This window comes from Delphinus delphis, chromosome 13 (assembly GCF_949987515.2).
Source record: "Delphinus delphis chromosome 13, mDelDel1.2, whole genome shotgun sequence".
Taxonomy (NCBI): Eukaryota; Metazoa; Chordata; class Mammalia; order Artiodactyla; family Delphinidae; genus Delphinus; species Delphinus delphis.
This window is the reverse complement of record NC_082695.1, coordinates 17,858,926-17,878,017: the sequence shown is the minus strand read 5'-3', so window position 1 is coordinate 17,878,017 and position 19,092 is coordinate 17,858,926. Positions and strand designations below refer to the sequence as shown.

General features: G+C 45.8%; 1 protein-coding gene across 1 annotated transcript in view; it reads right to left on the bottom strand.

The window, feature by feature from the left end:
* SVOP (SV2 related protein) overlaps positions 1–19,092 on the bottom strand; it is an 87,241-nt gene that overhangs the window by 40,023 nt on the left and 28,126 nt on the right. The window contains exons 5-6 of the mRNA XM_060028245.1: positions 17,645–17,716; positions 11,641–11,765 (exon numbers count right to left, since the gene is read on the bottom strand). Coding sequence (XP_059884228.1) covers positions 11,641–11,765; positions 17,645–17,716 — 197 coding nt within the window. The remainder of the gene's footprint in view (positions 1–11,640; positions 11,766–17,644; positions 17,717–19,092) is intronic.

Genomic DNA, 19,092 nt, shown 5'->3' with positions numbered 1-19,092 from the left:
TCTATTTCTCGCTCTCTCTCTCTTCCCACATGCACACCATACATCTATATCTATTTCAATACCTGTGTATATGTATTTTTAAAAACAATGAGTTCATACTGATATTTTCAGTACCAGTCCAACACTTTAGGATTCTTTCTAACCTTTAAATTTCCAATTTCTTCTTCTTCTTCCATGCAATTTTCTTTTCCAACATTGAGAATTCCATGTCTCATTATCCTCAAAATATTTCCCATCTACTCCATCAATTCACTTGTTTACTCAATGTAACCAATGTCGCAACCATATTGGCTGCCTCCTCCATCTACCTCCACATCCTCCTCCCCTCCCTTTCACTTGCTCAGCTAATGGGCATGCTGGGAAGAAAAGGAAACTTCTAAACTACTCCCCATGCTCCCTTCCATTGTGCTAGGAAGATAAGCCCTTCTCTTTCCCCTCATCTCCCACCTAAGCCAGACAACCGAGCTACTAGATGACCTCGTCTTACTTACTCTCCTGGCTCCTCATAAGGGAGGAGGGGTAGAGGGAGGCTTATTTCCATTAACCCTTTTGAGGCAGGTGGTGTATCTCGATCTCCTGGGATCCCTTTACTAGATCATGGGGCCCATCTATCTGATGCTGCTTCTAACAGCTCATACCTGCAACCCTCTCTTAGGATTGCTTTTGAGTAATTGGAGTGGCCTCACCGCAGAGATATCTGGGAGTTATGCCCTTTCTCTCCAGGGCAGGCTGAAGACTAGTGTTGGGTACAAAAGGCTCATTCCCTGCCTCAAGATGGGACAGACCCTATGAGACAATGAATACTCCAGCTCCCTATGGGATCAAGCTGAGTCTAGATGTCACCTGAAACCACATCCTTGCTTAATTTCTTCCCTTCACCTTTCTTGCCTCTTTCACTCTTTTACAGGATCCTCCTGAGAGCATTCCCTGAATAAATTACCTGTACAAAAATCTCTGCCTCAGTCTGTCTACTTCTATGAAACCCAACCCATGACACCTTTCCCTGCAAAGCATCTATCTTTTTAAATGTTGGCCTCAGCAATACCATTAAGATCTAGAAATAGTTCTATCACTGGTAAAAGTCTTTCTTAGGGTTATGATAAAAGATGCCTCTGTCCAGAGAAGGAAGAATTCTCAGGAGCCGCAGAGGGATAGCTAGGGCTTTAGTAGTTCAGCTATACTCTATGTAGAGAAAAGCAGGGAGAAAAAGTCAATGTCATTTAGTCTTACTTCCCAGTGCGTTTTAGTAAATCCTCTCTCTCTGTTTTGGTGTTCTGTCTCTCTCTTTCTCTCTCTCTTTTCTTCATCTCTCTCTTTCTCTCTGTTTGAACCCCTATCTGAGATCATATTCAAGAATTTTGAACCCTATTTTTATTGACTTTATAAATAGTATTTCCATGACATTTTAAATCCTCTTACACACATATATTCTATCATATTCATGAACCATATTTTCCTTAATAATAGCTACCTTTTATTGAGGATCTACTATGTGCCCAAACATTCTTCTAGATATTTTACATGAATTATCTCACTCAATAAATGCTGCAAGTCAATGGGGTAGGTAATTATAATTCCCATTGTGTGTGTCTATCTTTAATCCCTATTTTCATCTTTATATCTGTGTCAGATAAGTTATTTGACCAGGATCACGTAGCTAGTAAGTTGGTCAGTAGAAGAGCCAAAATTTTAACCTAGGTCTGTCTATATTACGCAGCCCATCACTCGCTTCCCTATTTAGGTGGTTTCACAGTTATAAACAATACTTCAATAAGCATCCTTCGTCTTAAATCTTTGTTTGCATGTGGTTTCCTTAGGGTATATTCCTGTAAAAGAATTTGAGTCAAAGGGTACACGTTTTAAGGCTTTTGATATATATCATCAAAGTGCTTCCTAAAAAGTTGTTCCAATGTATAGTCCTACAAGTGCCTCTCCAACAAAAACCATGAGGAATTTCATTCACTCAGCTCTGAGAATGGAGACCAATTGCAGTGGTTGTAAAAGATTACAGTGATTACCATGAATGACTCGGAAATTTTATTCTGTTCTCCAAATGGTGTGCTTATATTATTTTTAAAACATCAATACTGATAATAAAATAGGAAGCATGTTTACATTTTCCCCACCAAATTAAAATCAAATTACTAACCATGAAAAAAATGTGCAGTAGCATATTCTAAGGGCAAAGCTAACCCTGTCCTTAGATGTCAAGGATTTGTTTTTATAATGAACTTACAACATGCAGTCTTTTTTTCTTTTTTAGGCACAGAATTAGTACATGAATGCATTCTCATTGTAAATAACTTAGCAATATGCAAGAAGACAGAGTGTATGATGAATTTTCCTCTTCCTCCTTACCCCTGCTTCCATTCCCCTTCCCCAAAGCCATGACTAATAGCAGTTTGCTTTGCAACCTTCCAGCCCCTTTTCTATGTAAATGAACATATAAATTTAAAACTGAATAGACATTTTTCCAAAGAAGACATAACAGATGGCAACAGGTGCATGAAAAGATGTTCAGCATCACAAATCATCAGGGAAATGCAAATCAAAACCACAGTGAGTATCACCTCACACCTGTCAGAATGGCCATCATCAAAAAGACAAGGAATAAGCGTTGGCAAGGATGAAGGAAAAGAGAACCCTCGTGCACTGTTGGTAGGAATGTAAATTGGTGCAGCCACTACGGAAAACAGTATGGAGGTGCCTCAAAAAATTAAAAATAGAACTACCATATGCCAGCAATTCCACTCCTGGGTATTCATCTGAAGAAAATGAAAACACTAATTCGAAAAGACATGTGCACCCCTATGTTCATTGCAGCATTATTTACAGTAGCCAAGATGTGGAAGCAACCTAAGCGTCCATCAACAGATAAATGGATAAAGAAGATGTGGCATTTATGTCAATATATATATATACACAATAGAATATCAACCACAAAAAAGAATGAAATCTTGCCATTTGTGACAACATGGATGAACCTAGAGGGTGTTATGCTAAGAGAAATAAGTCAGACAGAGAAAGACAAACACTGTATGATTCCACTCACATGTGGAATCCAAACACCAAAACAAATGAACAAACATAACAAGACAGAAACAGAGTCACAGATACAGTACAGAGACTAGACAGGTGGTTCCTGGGGCCGTGGGGAGGGGAGGCGAGCAGAGAATTAGGTGAAGGACGTGAAGAGGCACAAACTCGAGCTGCAAAATAAGTGGGTCACAGGTATGAAATGTACAGTATGGGGAATATATGCTGGAATTAATTATATAATAATAACTAATAATAAATTTAAACAACAGAGTATCTTTTTTTCCCTTCCCTTCCCCTCTCTCCCTCCCTCCCCTTCCCCCTCCCTCCCCCCTCTCTCCCTCCTTCCCCCCTCTCCCTCCCTCCCCTCCCCCTCCCTCCCTCTCTCCCTCCTCCCTCCCCTCCCCCTCCCCTCCCTCCCTCCCTCCCTTCTTCCCTTTCTCCCTTCCTCTTCCCCTCCCCCTCCCTCCTTCTCTCCCTCCCCTCCCTCCCTCCCTCCCTCCCCCTCCCCTCCCTCCCTTCTTCCCTTTCTCCCTCCCTCCTCCCCTCCCCCTCCCTCCTTCTCTCCCTCCCCTCCCTCCCTCCCTCTCTCCCTCCCTCCCTCCTTCTCTCCCTCCCCCTCCCTCCCTCCCCTCCCCTCCCCCTCTCTCCCTCCTCCCTCCCTCCCTCCCTCCCTCCCTTCCTTCCCTTCTACTCACACATGCAGCATACTGCCAGTGCTCCACCCATACAAATGCCCCGATTCTCACCACCTCTGGTTATGCCAGTCCACCTTCCAACTGCCAGCACTCGCACCTCTTCCCTGAGTGCTTTCTCTGGTCATTAAAGCTTGCTTTGCCAACCCATGTGGCAGACCAGAAGTGCCAAGGAAGTTAAACTTCCCAGGAGCCTCGTCCCTCGAACGGGACAATTTGGAGGATGTGTTGCAGTGTCTCCCAGAGGAAACTCCTTGCTTCTGAATTTCTGTGTCAGGATCTGCTCCTGATAAGACAGTCTGGAAATCTTTCCATAGTAATCTATGTAGCGCTACCAGATTATTTTTTAATAGCCGTGACCTATTAATTAATACTTAGCTCGTTTTCAACTTCTTGTTTTTGCAACCTATGCCACAAGGAACATCATTTCCTGTAATTGTTGTGCCCCACGTCTGGCCATTATTTATAGCAGTTCATGATGAGAAAGAGTCGCTTCACCCAAAGTATGGGGATTATTACAATCACATTGAAGAGCTGAAGAATAAGCGATGAAATTAGCAATGCCAAGCAGCAGCTGAAACGGGCACAAACAACTCCCCACTGCGAATAACCGCATTTACAGCACCTGGCAGTTAGAGGTTTGCCATTTGGATCACATGCCTGGGAAGGAAATGACCTGTGATCTCCGTCTGGCATTTCTGCTTGGTCTTTGGGGGAAACAGCAGCGCCAAGGACAGATTTGTGAACCAGCTTATTCTAGACACCAATCTGAAGCAACTTCTGAGACAGGTCTCAAGGCAGAACAGGTGGGCAGCTACCTGGGGTATTCATCTTTAAGAGTGGCTAAAACACTCACTCGTAGGATGCCAGGTAGGGCAGGCTTCCATCTCAAAGGTAAGTGGCATTTCTGCTGAAATACACAGCACCCTCTACTGGAAATAATAAACCATCTGCCTTGGTGCCAACCTGTGTCTTGTATATTTTTTGTGAGGCAGTATGTGCAATTAGAGGTGATTATTATTTTTCGGTGCCTATTTGCATTTTCTAAAACAAAAATGTACTGTTTGTAATGATAAAGTTACATTTAACTCTTTTGCTTGGATTAAAGTCTCTTCCTTCTTGTGGGAATGTAAATTGGTACAGCCACTATGGAGAACAGCATGGAGATTCCTTAACAAACTAAAAATAGAGGTACCCTATGATCCTTCAATCACACTCCTGGGCATATACCCAGAGAAAACCATAATCCAAAAAGATACATGCACCCCAGTGTTCATTGCAGCACTATTTACAATAGCCAAGACATGGAAGCAACCTAAATGTCCACCGACAGAGGAATGGATAAAGAAGATGTGATATATTTATACAATAGAATATTATTCAGTCATAAAAAAGAATGAAACAATGCCATCTACAGCAGCATGGATGGACCTAGAGATTACCATACTAAGTGAAATGAGTCAGACAGAGAAAGACAAATATCATATGATATCGCTTATATGTGGCATTTTAAAAAAGGTGCAGGGCTTCCCTGGTGGCGCAGTGGTTGAGAGTCCGCCTGCCGACGCAGGGGACACGGGTTCGTGCCCTGATCCTGGAGGATCCCACATGCCGCGGAGCGGCTGGGCCCATGAGCCATGGCCGCTGAGCCTGCACGTCCGGAGCCTGTGCTCCGCAACGGGAGAGGCCACAACAGTGAGAGGCCCACATACCGCAAAAAAAAACAACAACAAAGAAAAAGGTGCAAATGAACTTATATACGAAACAAAAACAGACTCAGAAACATAGAAAAAAAACTTATGGTTACCAAAGGGGAAGGCAGGTGAGAGGCTTGTGGAGCAGAGGTGAGTCAGCTGTGGCGATAGTAGCCTAGCCGGTCCCCATCCAACTCACCAGCAGACAAAAGACACAAGAGTAAAAGCCCTGCAGAGACCAGAACAAGCAAATGGCCAAACTGCAGTATCGTGAATTAAATAAATTGTTACCATTTTAAGCCATAAGTGTTGCGGTGGTTTGTTACAAAGCAAAAGGTAACTCTACATTCCACTTAAAAACCATCTGACCTTAAGCAAATCCCTCAGGATCTCTGAGCCTTAGTTTTCTCAGCTGTAAAATGGGGATAGTAGGGCTGTCCAATGGACAAGAAGAGGTAGTGTGAAGAGAGAGCTTAGCATGGGCCCTGCACCTGGCAAGCACTCCACTGACATTATTATTATCACCATCACTACTACTCTTACTGTTATCACCAAGGACCAATGTGAACACCTACTCTGAGGGAAGAGAGAAAAGAAAGAAGAAATAAAGGGAGAGGAGGAGTTAGAAAGGCAAAAATTAGGGCAGAGGGATGGGTTCCTTATTAACAATATAATTTCTATATGAATTGGTGGATGTTAGCTAAACTTACTGTGTGAATCATTTGCAAGATCTATGTCATTACACTGTACACCTTAAACTTATACAGTGCTGAATGTCAATTCCATCTCCGTAAAACTGAAAGAAAAACAATTTTTCAATTAAAAACTTTTAATAATATAATTTGTATTTATACTAAAAATTTGAGTACATTATAAGGACTTGTGATTGTTGAGCTTTTAACAATTATATAGCAAAATCTTATTCGCTTGGTTTTGTGAGATAGCACAACTGGGTAAAGTCCTTCTGAATGAATGGAAACTCTTAGTTCCATTTAATTACACAAAAAATATCTTCGACTAAATGTTTCCAAATAATGAACTTAGGGGAGCCATTTTTATAACTAGATAAGAGCTTTGCATAATTAAGACATGATTATTTTTATGTAAATAGCTGGCGTGAAAGTGCTGGGGAACCAGTGAGTCTCTTGGGTGGCTAAATATTTCTTCTGTAATTTTTTTTTGGGGGGGCCTCGCCACCTGGCATGCGGGATCTTAGTTCCCCAACCAGGGATCAAACCCGTGCCCCCTGCAATGGAAGTGCTGGGTCTTAACCACTGGACCACCAGGGAAGTCCCTCTTCTGTAATTTTGTTCGTGGTTTTTATTTGCCCTCCTTTTACTAACCGTGTGATCTTACACATGTTACTGCTTTAAAGCCTCAGTTTTCTTACCTGTAAAATGAAGGTAATCGTATCTACGTCTTAAGGTTTTGTGGGTTTAAAATGGTCATGTGCCTGGAATGCAGTAATAGCTCAATAAACAGACAGAAGGGCTATAGCAGCATTAAGTAAATGAACAGCTAAATGGGGAGGCAAGACATTTGGTGTGTGGGGGAAGGGAGCAGGTAGGCAAGCTCAGAACCCTCACGACATCAGGTAAGGGGGTAAAGGCCCTTCCAGCTGCTCTGTGTCCTTAATTTTATTTCCCTGGTGTCCTGTACTCTCTGCCTGAAGATCTCTTCCCTTCACAGTTTTAGGGGATTTTTTTTCTCTCTCCTCTAGTTATTCTGCCATTGGAATCCCATCTGCTTACAGTCTTCCAGAGGTTCCTCAAAATTTCTGTTCTGCTGATAGCACCTTTTTCTTGCTTTCCAGCACTCTTCAAGATTTATTTCTTATACCTTTTATGTCACTTCCAGAAAATGCGGAAGAAGAGGACGTAGAAAAGAGCGTTTCTCATGGCACCATCTTGAAAAAGAATCACTGTGGACATTCTGAATTCCTGGTTCCTTTCCCTTTTGTCACATGGAAAGAAAATCCAGGGGGCTGTTTGGAGGCTGTTCTGTTGCCATCTCCCCGAGCATCCCTGGGAGAGGAATTTAATGTGTACCTCTGTGATCTCATTCCTTCCAGCATGAGGGGAAAATGGTCCCCTAGTCAATGAATGGCTCATGAATGAATGGGACAGTGGCTGTAACTACAGGAATTCGTGGAGTCAGGCCAGAAGTGGAACACATTGGCCACAAGCCCCTGCCAGCCCAGATTAATGGACTTGGCTTCATGGCCTCTGCTTTAAGCTCCAGTGGTTTTTAAGCTCATCCCAGATCCAGAAGTCCATGTCAAATGCCTACTGAGCACAGCCCTGGAAGATCAATAATGAAAAAGGGAGGGAAGGACGGAGTTGAACTGAGAGCCTCTAAGTGGCAGACAGTCTGGATTTGTCCCTGTGTTAAGTCCATGTTCTCACATCTCCTTTCCTCTACATTTGTTGTTTCCATAATTATACACCGAGTCCATCGTCCATCTCACTGATGCCTCAGCCTCTTACCAAAGCCTTCAGCAGACGAGCTGCGTGCTGACATTTTTTGAGTGTCTGCTAGCCACTGTCCTGGGTACTTCACATGTGTTGCCATTTAACATTCTAAGTGACCCATGGGGTAGGTATGCTATTATCCCCATTTTAGAGATGAGAAAACTGAGGTGTAGAAAGGCTTAATGACTTGCCTAAGGATGCACAGCTATTATGTGACAGGGCCAGGGGAGCCTGGTTTTGGAGCCCATGATCCAAGCACCCTGCTTCAGTATTAGCATCCTCCTGTGAGATCCCCTCTCCCAGCCTCCCCAAACCGTGACCCTCCAGAGGCTCAAGAAGTCAATCACTGAGCTGTTGACCCTCGGAGGGCAGGGGCTGCGGTGGTGCCTCACCCCAGTCTTCACCCACCAGAGCCAATCTTGCCATTTCTGCTGCCAAAAAGCCAGTCTGCCAGCAACAGAGACCAACACGGAGCCCTCAGGATGGAACCATCCCATGTCACTTGGTGGCGAGTTTTTTACATTGGACATTTGGGAAGAAGCAGTGATTCATCTTGACCGGAAATGGCACATATTCTGGGTATTGGTTTGCCTTTCCTGCCCACAGGGTCTCAGGCAGCATTATTATCTGAGGGCTTTCCAAGTATTTGACCCATTGACACAGGATCCCCTAGTGCATGGGACCAAGGGAGCCGATGCATAACAAAGGAGATGCAGCAGTGGGTATATGACCATGGAATCCACTGGTCCTTTCACATAACATGCCGCCCTGGAGCTGCTGGCCTGAGCGACGGAGCAGCCTTTTGTAGGTGCCGTGGAGGTGTCAGCTTGGAGATGATACCCTGTGAGGATGAGGCACTATCTTCTAGGACACAATATACCCTTAAATCAATGATTATTACATGGTGCTGTGTAGAAAGAAGACGTGGTTCTGGAAATCTAAGAGTCGAATTAGAAGTGGCCTTCATTGCCATCATTCCCAGTGACCCACTTGGGGGGATCTGTGCTTCCTCCATTCTGCATCTTCTAGGCTCTGTGGGTCTGGAGGTCCTGGTTCCCAGAGAGAATATGCTTCCACCAGTGTACGCAGCAAGAATCCAATAACTTTAAGCAACAGCTATCACCTAGTGACTTTGGGTTCCTTGTGTCAAGAAATGAGTAGCCACGAAAGAGAGTCATCATCCTGTCCCAGGAATTGATCCTAAGCATCAGGAGGTGGTAGGATTACTGTTACCTACTTGGGTACCTAGGTGATACACGGGACATCGCTTGGTAATCCCCCTGCCCAGTCTTGGTGTTAAATGGACGGGCAGCAGCAATGACCTGAGAAGGGCGTGGTAACAAGGGGCCTCATCTAGATCAGCAGAGGTACTAGCCAAAGGTGAGGAGAATCTAGAATAGGTGGCAGAGGGCAGAGAATAATACACATCGGTTGTAGTCATGAGGCCAGCAGCCATAGCAGGGACTGTAGGTTGTCTCACTAGCCATCCTTTTATAAGTCTTTTCAGGGAAAAGACCAACCAGAATCCTGGACGAGCTGTTCCCAGACGGGGTGAACTTACTATACGATGCGAGCACATCCAAAGGGTCCAGGGAATGGACTGTAGTGGATGCTGTGATGCAGCGCCTGGATTCCCCCTTCAGGGCTGAGGCATACGGTCCCAGGAGTACTGCCTGCTAAGAGCTCAGAATTGAGGCCCTTGCAGGAATTGCCTTGGCCAAAAATAGCTGACTTCCCCAAGGTCATGTTCCCTCCTTGCGGACAGCCCACATCCAAGGTGGCTGATGTGTGGGTACAAAGGCCCAGCCCCCAGGCCTCAATTTGGAACAACCCTAAAAAGCCATCCCAGCTTCCGAACCCCTACAGGATTGGCTGAGGCCCCCATCAGCTGTTACAATCGCATTGCCACTCAGCTTCTCCCTCTGCCTGTGCCCGTTTTTCTCACTCCCTCACAGGTGTTGATCCTGGCCCCCTCTTGCACACAAATCTCTATCTCAGTCTGTTTCCCAGGACGCCAGCCTGTAACAGGAACCGTGCCTGTTTGGCTCACTGCTGTACCCCCAGGACGTAGCACTGGCCCACGTCATAGCAGGAGTTCAAGAAATGTTGGTTGAATGAATGAATAAACTAGAAAGAAACCACCTGGTCCTTGTGCAAAATTTTCCTCAATTATTGCAGTAGGGTTCCTTATCTCCAACCTGTCCAACCCATCACTGCCAGATTAATACTTTTAAAGTACCTCTCCTGCTCAAGAACTTTCAGTGGCTCCCCACTGTCTATAGACAATCCCTTTGGCCTGGGATTCAAGACCTTTAAGAAGCTTGCCCCGGTCTATCTGTCCCATCTCAGTTTTCAATTCTCATGTATCTCAGTCTAACAAGCTACCTGAACTGGACCATTAGCCTTCCTCAGACTCAGCTACGGCTTCCTCTTTTCATGAAATTCCCTTCCTATGAGATATCCTACATCTTCCCCAGTCTCCTCTGGGTCTTTCCAAATCCTTTTAATCCTTCATAGCAAGGCAGTAAAATGCAATGGTTAGAGCCCAGGCTCTGCAGTTAGAGGGAGTGGGTTCAGATTCCAACTCTGCCTCTTGTAGCTGTGTCACCTGGGGCAAGTTACTTTACCTCTCTGTGCCTCAGCTTCTTTATCTGTAAAATGGGGTTAATAATGGAATCTACCTCATAGGGAAATTTGGGGGATTAAATGAGACAATCTGGGCAAATTGTTTAGAACAGCACCTGCTCCTTAATAAACACCAAATATTGGCTATTAATCATCATCCTTGAGAGTGGGGTCAACACGCTTTTTTTTTTTTTTTTTTTTGCCACACTGCCGCTTTCAGGATCTTAGTTCCCCAACTAGGGATGGAACCCAGGCCCTCGGCAGTGAAAGCGCAGAGTCCTAACCACTGGGCCGCCAGAGAATTCCTAAACACACTCTTTCTATGAAGGGCTGAATAGTAAATATGTCAGGTTTGCAGGCCATACAGTCTCTACTGAGACAACTCAACTCTGTTGCTGTAGCATGAAAACAGGCGTAGATAATACATAAATGTATGGTGCGGCTGTGTTCCAATAAAACTTTATTTAGAGACCCAGTAATCAGGTCAGATTCGGTCCACCTGCCACCACCTGCCAACCTCTGCTTCAGGATTCCCCAGTCTCCCAGGAGACAGTGACCTCTTCCTACAAGTCCGACTACTCTCAGCATCTTAACAACAGCAACAACAAAATAACACATAACTTACAGATAATTAGCACCATCCCCTGCCTCCTGGTTAGGTTAGAAGAGGGTAAGAGGCAGCACGCAGTGTAGTTAAGGGCACAGATGTTACAGGCGGACAGACTCAGGTTCTTAGTTCCACCTGCAGCCTGTGTGACTTGGGCAAATGATTTCACCCGCTGAGACTCAGTTTTCTCAGCTGTAAAGTGGAGACTGCACTAATTCAACACGCCCCCGCAACATCTTCTGGGGCTGCTGTGCTGTGTCAAAGAGAAACGTCCAATCAATGCTAGCTCTATTATCTTTATTATCATTTCACATCTACGACCTTCCAGCTACCGTGTTGCTTTTGCTGTTGGTAATCATTATAATACTGACAATGACACCATTCTCTGGCTCCATCCAGAGCCCCTGGATACCAGAAGCCCTAGCGTATGTACCATCTTTGCACCCCTCTGAGGCCATGAACATAGTTGGCTGGCTGCCTGGCTGGGTGGCCAGAGCTCGGTCTTTACTTACGACTGGGGGACCCCTCCGATCCCGAAGCCCACCAGGCCCCGGAGCACCAGGATCCAGCTGTACACGGGCGCGAAAGCACTGAGGATGCCATAGTACAGGGTCCAGAGCACACTGATCTTCAGCCCCTGCGGAGAAGGAAGACACAGGGCTTCTCAGCATCTCCAGGTCACATGTCCCCTGCACATGTTCAAAGTCACCAACAGGGTCATGGTAAAGGGTGAGCCACACAGCCAAGGGGATGCCCGGGGTTCTCTGCATGGGTGGCACCCACCCTGAGGGGGTGTGGGGGAAAACTGTGGGTCATTCTTGGTTGTCCCAATGATTGGCATTTAACAGATACATCCCAGAGATGTTAGACGTCTCACAGCGCGTGAGACCTAATAAACACTTATCCTGTGTCCCGCACCAGCTCGAATCAAACTTCCCACCCGACCATCGTGCAGTCGAAAACTGTGTATGGTTATCAGCGCCTAGATCTTCACTCTAGTTTACATATAAACAGGATTTTGGAAGGTGGGTCACGTAATTTTTCAGGAATGCAACTTCTAGGTAAATCAAAGGAGGATACACTTTGTTTTATCCAGAATTTTACAAAACGGTTCATCATTTCCGAAAACCGTGTTGCCAATGGCAACGCTGCGTGTGATAGTTGAGTGACTGAGGGAACACTTCGGCATCTGTCTGCATTTATGGGGCTTCTATGTGTATCTATGAATAGATTGATCTGAATCTTATTTCAAAACGCCAGATATAAAGAAAAAGCATTGACAAGATTCCATTAAATCCAAACTTATTTATAATTGGGGCAAATAGTAACTACTTCCTTTTAGGATCTAGGCAGAGTTGTGTGTGAATATTTGCATACTGAAAGTAAATTTATTAATTACCTCCTTTAAAAATGTTCTCCCTTGTGTCATAGTTAGAGCATTATAACTGACTTTTTTATTATTTTTATTTTTTAATTTAATTTTTTTTGGCCGCACCACGAGGCTTGTGGGATCTTAGTTCTCTGGCCAAGGATTGAACCCCGGCCTCTGGCAGTGCAAGCATGAAGTCCCAACGACTGGACCACCAGGGAAGTCCCTGACTTCTTTTTTAAAACTGTGTAAGCAGCTAGGTTATTTTATCTTTGAAATTATTTCTGGATTATTAGGGGCACTATTAAAAATTTTATAATTTTTTTAAATAAAGGGGACACTGTAGGGAATTCCCTGGCAGTCCAGTGGTTAGGACCCAGTGCTTTCACTGCCATGCCCCACGTTCGATCCCTGGTCAGGGAACTAAGATCCCGCAAGTCGCGTGGTGCAGCCAAAAACAAAAAGACATTGTATTTGATGGCGTTGAAAACCACCTAGGAACACAGTACTGCAGGACAAACCTGGTACATATTCCTGGAGTGTCAATGACCCTTAGAGACTGAGAAAAAATGAAGGGTGAATGTAATTGAAAATAGAGTTTTTATAACACAACCAACACCAAATGTACTATGGAGTAGAATGCAAATTTAACATGAATTTTAGACCCGCCACATGAGGTCTGGGCAGACCTCCCTCGGCAGCACTCTTCCTATATCTGTAGGGTTGAGCTCACCCTTCTGCCAGCTGCCCATACCCCCATGCTTCAGGGAGAAAGCGTGAGACATACTAATTTTAGCTTTAAAATGAAAATGAATTAAAAGGGACTAGAGCGGGAATGTGGAGGTCTATCAGATGATTTCAGGTCTTTTGGAAAACAATTTTAGGTGGAAGAGAGAATGTTTTAAATAACTTTGCATCACCTTGCAAGCAGGCGATCTCCTTTTCATTTGAACCTTCACTTGTCTGATTACGCCCAAGAGGAAGTATCCATGTGGTGCTGGTCTGCCTTTCTTTTCTAAATTTATTTATTTATTTTTGGCTACATTGGGTCTCCGTTGCTGCCCGCCGGCTTTCTCCAGTTGCGGCGAGCGGGGGCTACTCTTCGCTGTGGTGCGCGGGCTTCTCGCTGCGGTGGCTTCTCTTGTGCGGAGCAAGGGCTCTATTCGCGCAGGCTTCAGTAGTTGTGGCTCATGGGCTTAGCTGTTCTACGGCATGTGGGATCTTCCCGGACCAGAGCTTGAACCCGTGTCCCCTGCATTGGCAGGCAGATTCTTAACCACTGCGCCACCAGGGAAGTCCCCCAGCTAGAATTTTATAACATTGTTTTCTTTGTATTTATTTTTGCAGATACTTCCTATTTAGTGCAGTTGCTATTGATTTCCCATTTAAGACTCTCTATCAAGTTTCCTTTTCAAAAAACATGCATTTGAGGATTTTAAAAAATGTTGCTATAAAGAGAGATATTAAGTATATAAGAGAACAGGTGGAGCAGGAATTATTCAAGCCCAGGAAAACCTGGATCTATTGTAATAGTGAATAACAATAATAACTAATAAATAATAAAGCAACTTTTCTGTTCCCCTAAACCCAGGGCTATGATATTGGTACCTGCCACACATATACTTGGTTCCTTTCTTTTGGCTTAAGCTAACTTAATAGGGATTTTCTTTCTTGGAACCCAACGAGTCTTGAATCAGTAACAAGACATCATTAGCAGCAGAGAAAATAAAAGAACAGAAGGAAAACAGCAGGAGAAGAGGAGAGGGGAGAGAGGAGGGCACCCAGACTGGCACATGGCAGCCAAGCCTCTCTCACGGGGCTGCCCGGCAACTGTGCTATCCCAGTGAGGTCACCGGGTGCCCCGATACCAGGCAGCAAAGACAAGCAGGCTGATCTGTCCTGTCAGGTCATAGCAGGGTACAGCTGGCTCTGCGTTTGCCCGTCTATGCCAGGGCTTTCCAGCTGCCCAGAAAATGAGGACTCAGCAACCATTTGGAAGTACTGTTATAGCTATTGCAAAAGCACCGGCAGTGCCAACAAGCCCCATCTAAGCACTGCTTGGGGACTCTGCAGAAATGTCCTTTGGGCTTCTCATGACCTACAGTTGTCATTCTACCTAACATCTGTTCTGCCTTTTAGATTGTTACCCCTCCCTCCCTTCCTCCCTCCCTCCCTTCCTTTCTTCCTTCCATATTTATTAAGCATCCTCTGTATACCAGGCTCTAGAGATAGATGGATAGATATTATACATTCATTAATTTGCTGATTCAGTTATTCATTCAACAATCAGCATGTATTGAGTGACTGCAGTATACCAGACACTTAGAGATACTGATATATTTTATTCAATACACAGGTATCGAACACCTGCTGTGTGCCCAGCACTAGAGGTACTGAAATGTATCATTCATTCATTCACTCATTTGTTCACTATACATGTATTGAGCACCTGTTGTGTGCCTGGCAGTTGAGGTCCTAATATACATTATTCATTCATTCATCCATTCACTCTGCACACATTGACAGCCTACTGCTTGCTAAGCACTTGGCTTTGTCCTGGGCTAGGGCAGGCCACATGACAGCCAGAGTCTCTGACTTCATGGAACTTTCATTTGCATTTCTTAAATCGCAGCCCCATCATTACACTGGATCCTCACAGTGGCCTGTGGAAAGACGTTATTTTCATGACCACTTTATGAATCAGCATGTTGAGGGCCGACGGAGCTGAGTGATTTGTTCAGGATCAGCAGAGTCAAAACTGGAGCCAGGATGTCTAATGCCCGAAGCTGTACTTGAATGAACCACTCCCCTCCTCCAGGATCTTTGACGGCTCCCCATTACCCCTGGCAGAGAACATACACACATGATGCAGGTGTAAATGCAGTGAGGACAGGTGGGCCTGGGTGAATGAAAGAGAACTTGCCCTGCCTTGCCAGCCTCAGCTCCAGACGAAAGCTACCATCACAGAGTGTGGATCCCAAGCTGCCGGATAACGCAGCTTTCCAAAAACCCACACCTCTTTTTACTTTTATGCAAAAATATGTGATGTTTGAAACGGAGGCAACTGATTCAAAATCCCATAAAGCATTGCATGGGATAAATCATACACATCTGGGGGCCACATTTGGCTCATGGCCCACCTGTTTGCCACCTGGAGCCTGGAAAGGCTTTCATCTTGCTGCCACTTGGATGCCAGGCCTGCAACCCCAGAGGAGCATGCTGATCCCATCGCCATGAGCATTGCTCAGTCTCCTGCAGGACTGTCTGGCTCAAGTCTCCTGGTACTCTCCAATCTTTCTCAAGCACAAGGAAAATAGTCACAGGCAAGGAAACCCGAGGATCTTCAAAATATTGAAAAGAGAGGCCCAGTGCCTGCCAGCCACCTCCTTTTCCTCCTTAGAGATAACGTGGTCCTGTAGCCTTTGAACTAGAGGATGACCTGATCACATTCTAAATCTTTTTTTTTCGAGTCCCAACCAAAAGTAGTTACCATTAATCACGGGCTAACCATGCATCTGTAAATACTGTTCTAAGTGTATTATATACATTTTCTTTTTTTTTTTTCGGTACGCGGGCCTCTCACCATTGTGGCCTCTCCCGCTGCGGAGCACAGGCTCTGGAAGCACAGGCTCAGCGGCCGTGGCCCACGGGCCCAGCCGCTCCGCGGCATGTGGGATCTTCCCGGACCGGGGCATGAACCCGCGTCCCCTGCATCGGCAGGCGGACTCTCAACCACTGCGCCACCAGGGAAGCCCTACATTTTCTTATTTAATCCTCCCAGCAATCCTTTGAGCTCCTACTGTTGTCAACCCTATTTTGCCGATGGGAAAACAGGCTCAGAGAGGTAAAGCAGCTGTCTCAAGGTTACCTCGCTCGACAGGGGGCGCTACGTTATGAACCTGGATGCGTTTATCTCCATCTGCGCAAGGCCACACACCCACAGTCGCCCTTCCTTTCTGCGGCTGCCACAAGCCCCCAGGCTGTATAAACTGTAGGAATCAAAGCATTCTCGGGGCTTCCCTGGTGGCGCAGTGGTTGAGAGTCCGCCTGCCGATGCAGGGAACACGGGTTCGTGCCCCGGTCCGGGAAGATCCTACATGCCGCGGAGCAGCTGGGCCCGTGAGCCATGGCCGCTGAGCCTGTGCGTCTGGAACCTGTGCTCTGCAACGGAAGAGGCCACAACGGTGAGAGGCCCACGTACCGCAAAAAAAAAAAAAAAAGCGTTCCACCGAGTCCTAACCCCACATGTGATCCTCCTGCAAAGTCACGCAGCAGACGCCCTCACAGAAACCTCCCAGCTGAGCCAAGGAAGATCAGGGAGCTAAGAGGAGGTTCTCCGAGCTTGCCAAGACTCGCCAGCTGTCTGGCTCGCCTGCTGGTCCTGGAGGAGTTCTGGGGAAGCTTTATAATTAGAGCCGGATCCATCCTCCACGAGGTTGGGCCAGAATTCCATGCTGGGGAGAAGGAGGCTCTTCAATCTGGCGGCGCTTTCTCGCTCTCTCTCCGGTCACGCCAGCTTTATGTTGGGTGTGGTATTTAGCAAATCTGGAGGAACCCTCTGCAGGCAGCCCCCTCCAGGCTTCATCTATTTGGGGTGGATGAATGTTCAACTAATCAACTGAATTCCAGGGAATCGTTCAGTGATGTCTCCCAGCAGCCAAGGTCAAGGTGATGGATGTGAACTCTGGAGCCAGATGCACCTGCATTTTAACACTGGCCTTGCCATGTATTGGCACCGTGAGCTTGGCAAATAGGAAAGATAATGGAAATTGAAGAAACATTTCCTCTGTGTCAAAAGCTTTCTGTCACAAGGGTCATTTACTCCCCGTAACAGCCCTATGGGGAAGACTATTATTATACCATTGACAGATGAGGAAACTGTGGCACAGACAGATTGAGCGCCAAGGGGATGGGGGTGGGCACCTCCAGCATCTTCTACGTTCTGAAATGCACATCCTTGGGTCCCACTAGGGATATGTGATTTCAAGAGTCCACAGCCTCAGAGCAACATCTTCTCTTTGCCCTTCAGTGTATCCCTGAATTAATTAGACCCCCACCAAATGCTCAGTCAGCATAAGTTTTGCTACTTTGTCAATGCCATCACAAAGATAACCCAGAGGACACGAGCTTAGGAGAAGTTGCCTTACTGTTTTCCTGCCATACTGGTCTGAGATGTTTCCCCAGAGGGTAGAACTGGACATCATGCCGACAAAGACCACCTGTGTGGGCAAAGACAGTTTCTGTTAGATAATGACATGGAGACGTGGAGAAAAGGAACACCAGATTGAAAGTGTGACATCACACTCCTGTAATAAGAATGAAGCAAACTTTACTGAGAACGTGTTGAGATGCAAATACTAGTCTACATGCTTCATGTTACTGTTTAAGCCTCACAACAATCCTATGGGGCGGGTGCTATTATTATCCCCATTTCACAGATGAGGAAACAGAGACTCAGAGAGGGGAGGTCACATGGCCTGGGTCACACAAGTGTAAGTGATGCAGCCTGGGCTGGAATCAGGCTGCATGGCTGCAGAGCTAGTATTTTACCAATTTCTCACCAAACCCAAGAAATGTCTTATGGCTAAAAAAATGTTAAAGGTTGCAAGGTAGAGTTTGGAGGATATGAAAACAGGAGACAGGAGGTTAGGATGGGAGTTGTAAGCCATTAGCAAGAGACAGCAACCATGGAGTGCTCACTGTGTGCTGGGCAAAGTCCTTGTTCCGTTGTTAACCCTTGATCAGAGTAGATGGGTTATAAATGCTCATACCCATTTTATAGATGGGTAGCTTGAGGTTTAGAAGTTTCAAGAAACCTGCTCTTAGCCCAGGGAGGAGAGGCTAGAGACAGGTCTTAAACCCAAACAGGCCGACTAGAGCTCTCTTCACTGTTCTATCCTTTCCGGAGCACTCACCAAGTGTCAGACACCACACTGAATGCTTTTTACATATGTCTTACCTAATTCTCACAGCAGCCCTAAGGAGTGGGTACTATTATTATCCCCAGTTTACATATAAGGCCACTGAGGCCCAGAGATGGGAATGGCACTGCTTAGTGTGGTCTGAACCCAAAAGCATTCCTCCAGGCATGGCCTAGAGCAGAGGGCTCCAAACCGGCTACACAGAGGTGTTCCAAGGGAGAAGCAGAGTTGGATAGTTTTAAAGGAATTCATTTCCAGGTCCTCAACTTCCATAGAGATTCTTTCCTGAGAACAGGTTAGGGGTCTCACCAGTTCCCTCCTCCCTTTCTCAACCATCCCTGCCCCACTTCTCCCTACCGCATCCTCCCAATGCACCTCACAGCACATTGGTTTGAGGTTAAACCCTCCAGGATGCCTCCAGAAGGACACCAATGACACAGTTACAAATCCTTTCACAAGTCATCTTGATTCCAATTCCATTTTATTATTATTATTTTTTATTTTATTTATTTATTTATTTTTTGCCGTACGCTGGCCTCTCACTGCTGTGGCCTCTCCCGCTGCGGAGCACAGGCTCCAGACACGCAGGCTCAGCGGCCATGGCTCACGGGCCCAGCCGCTCCGCGGCATGTGGGATCCTCCCGGACCGGGGCACGAACCCGCGTCCCCTGCAT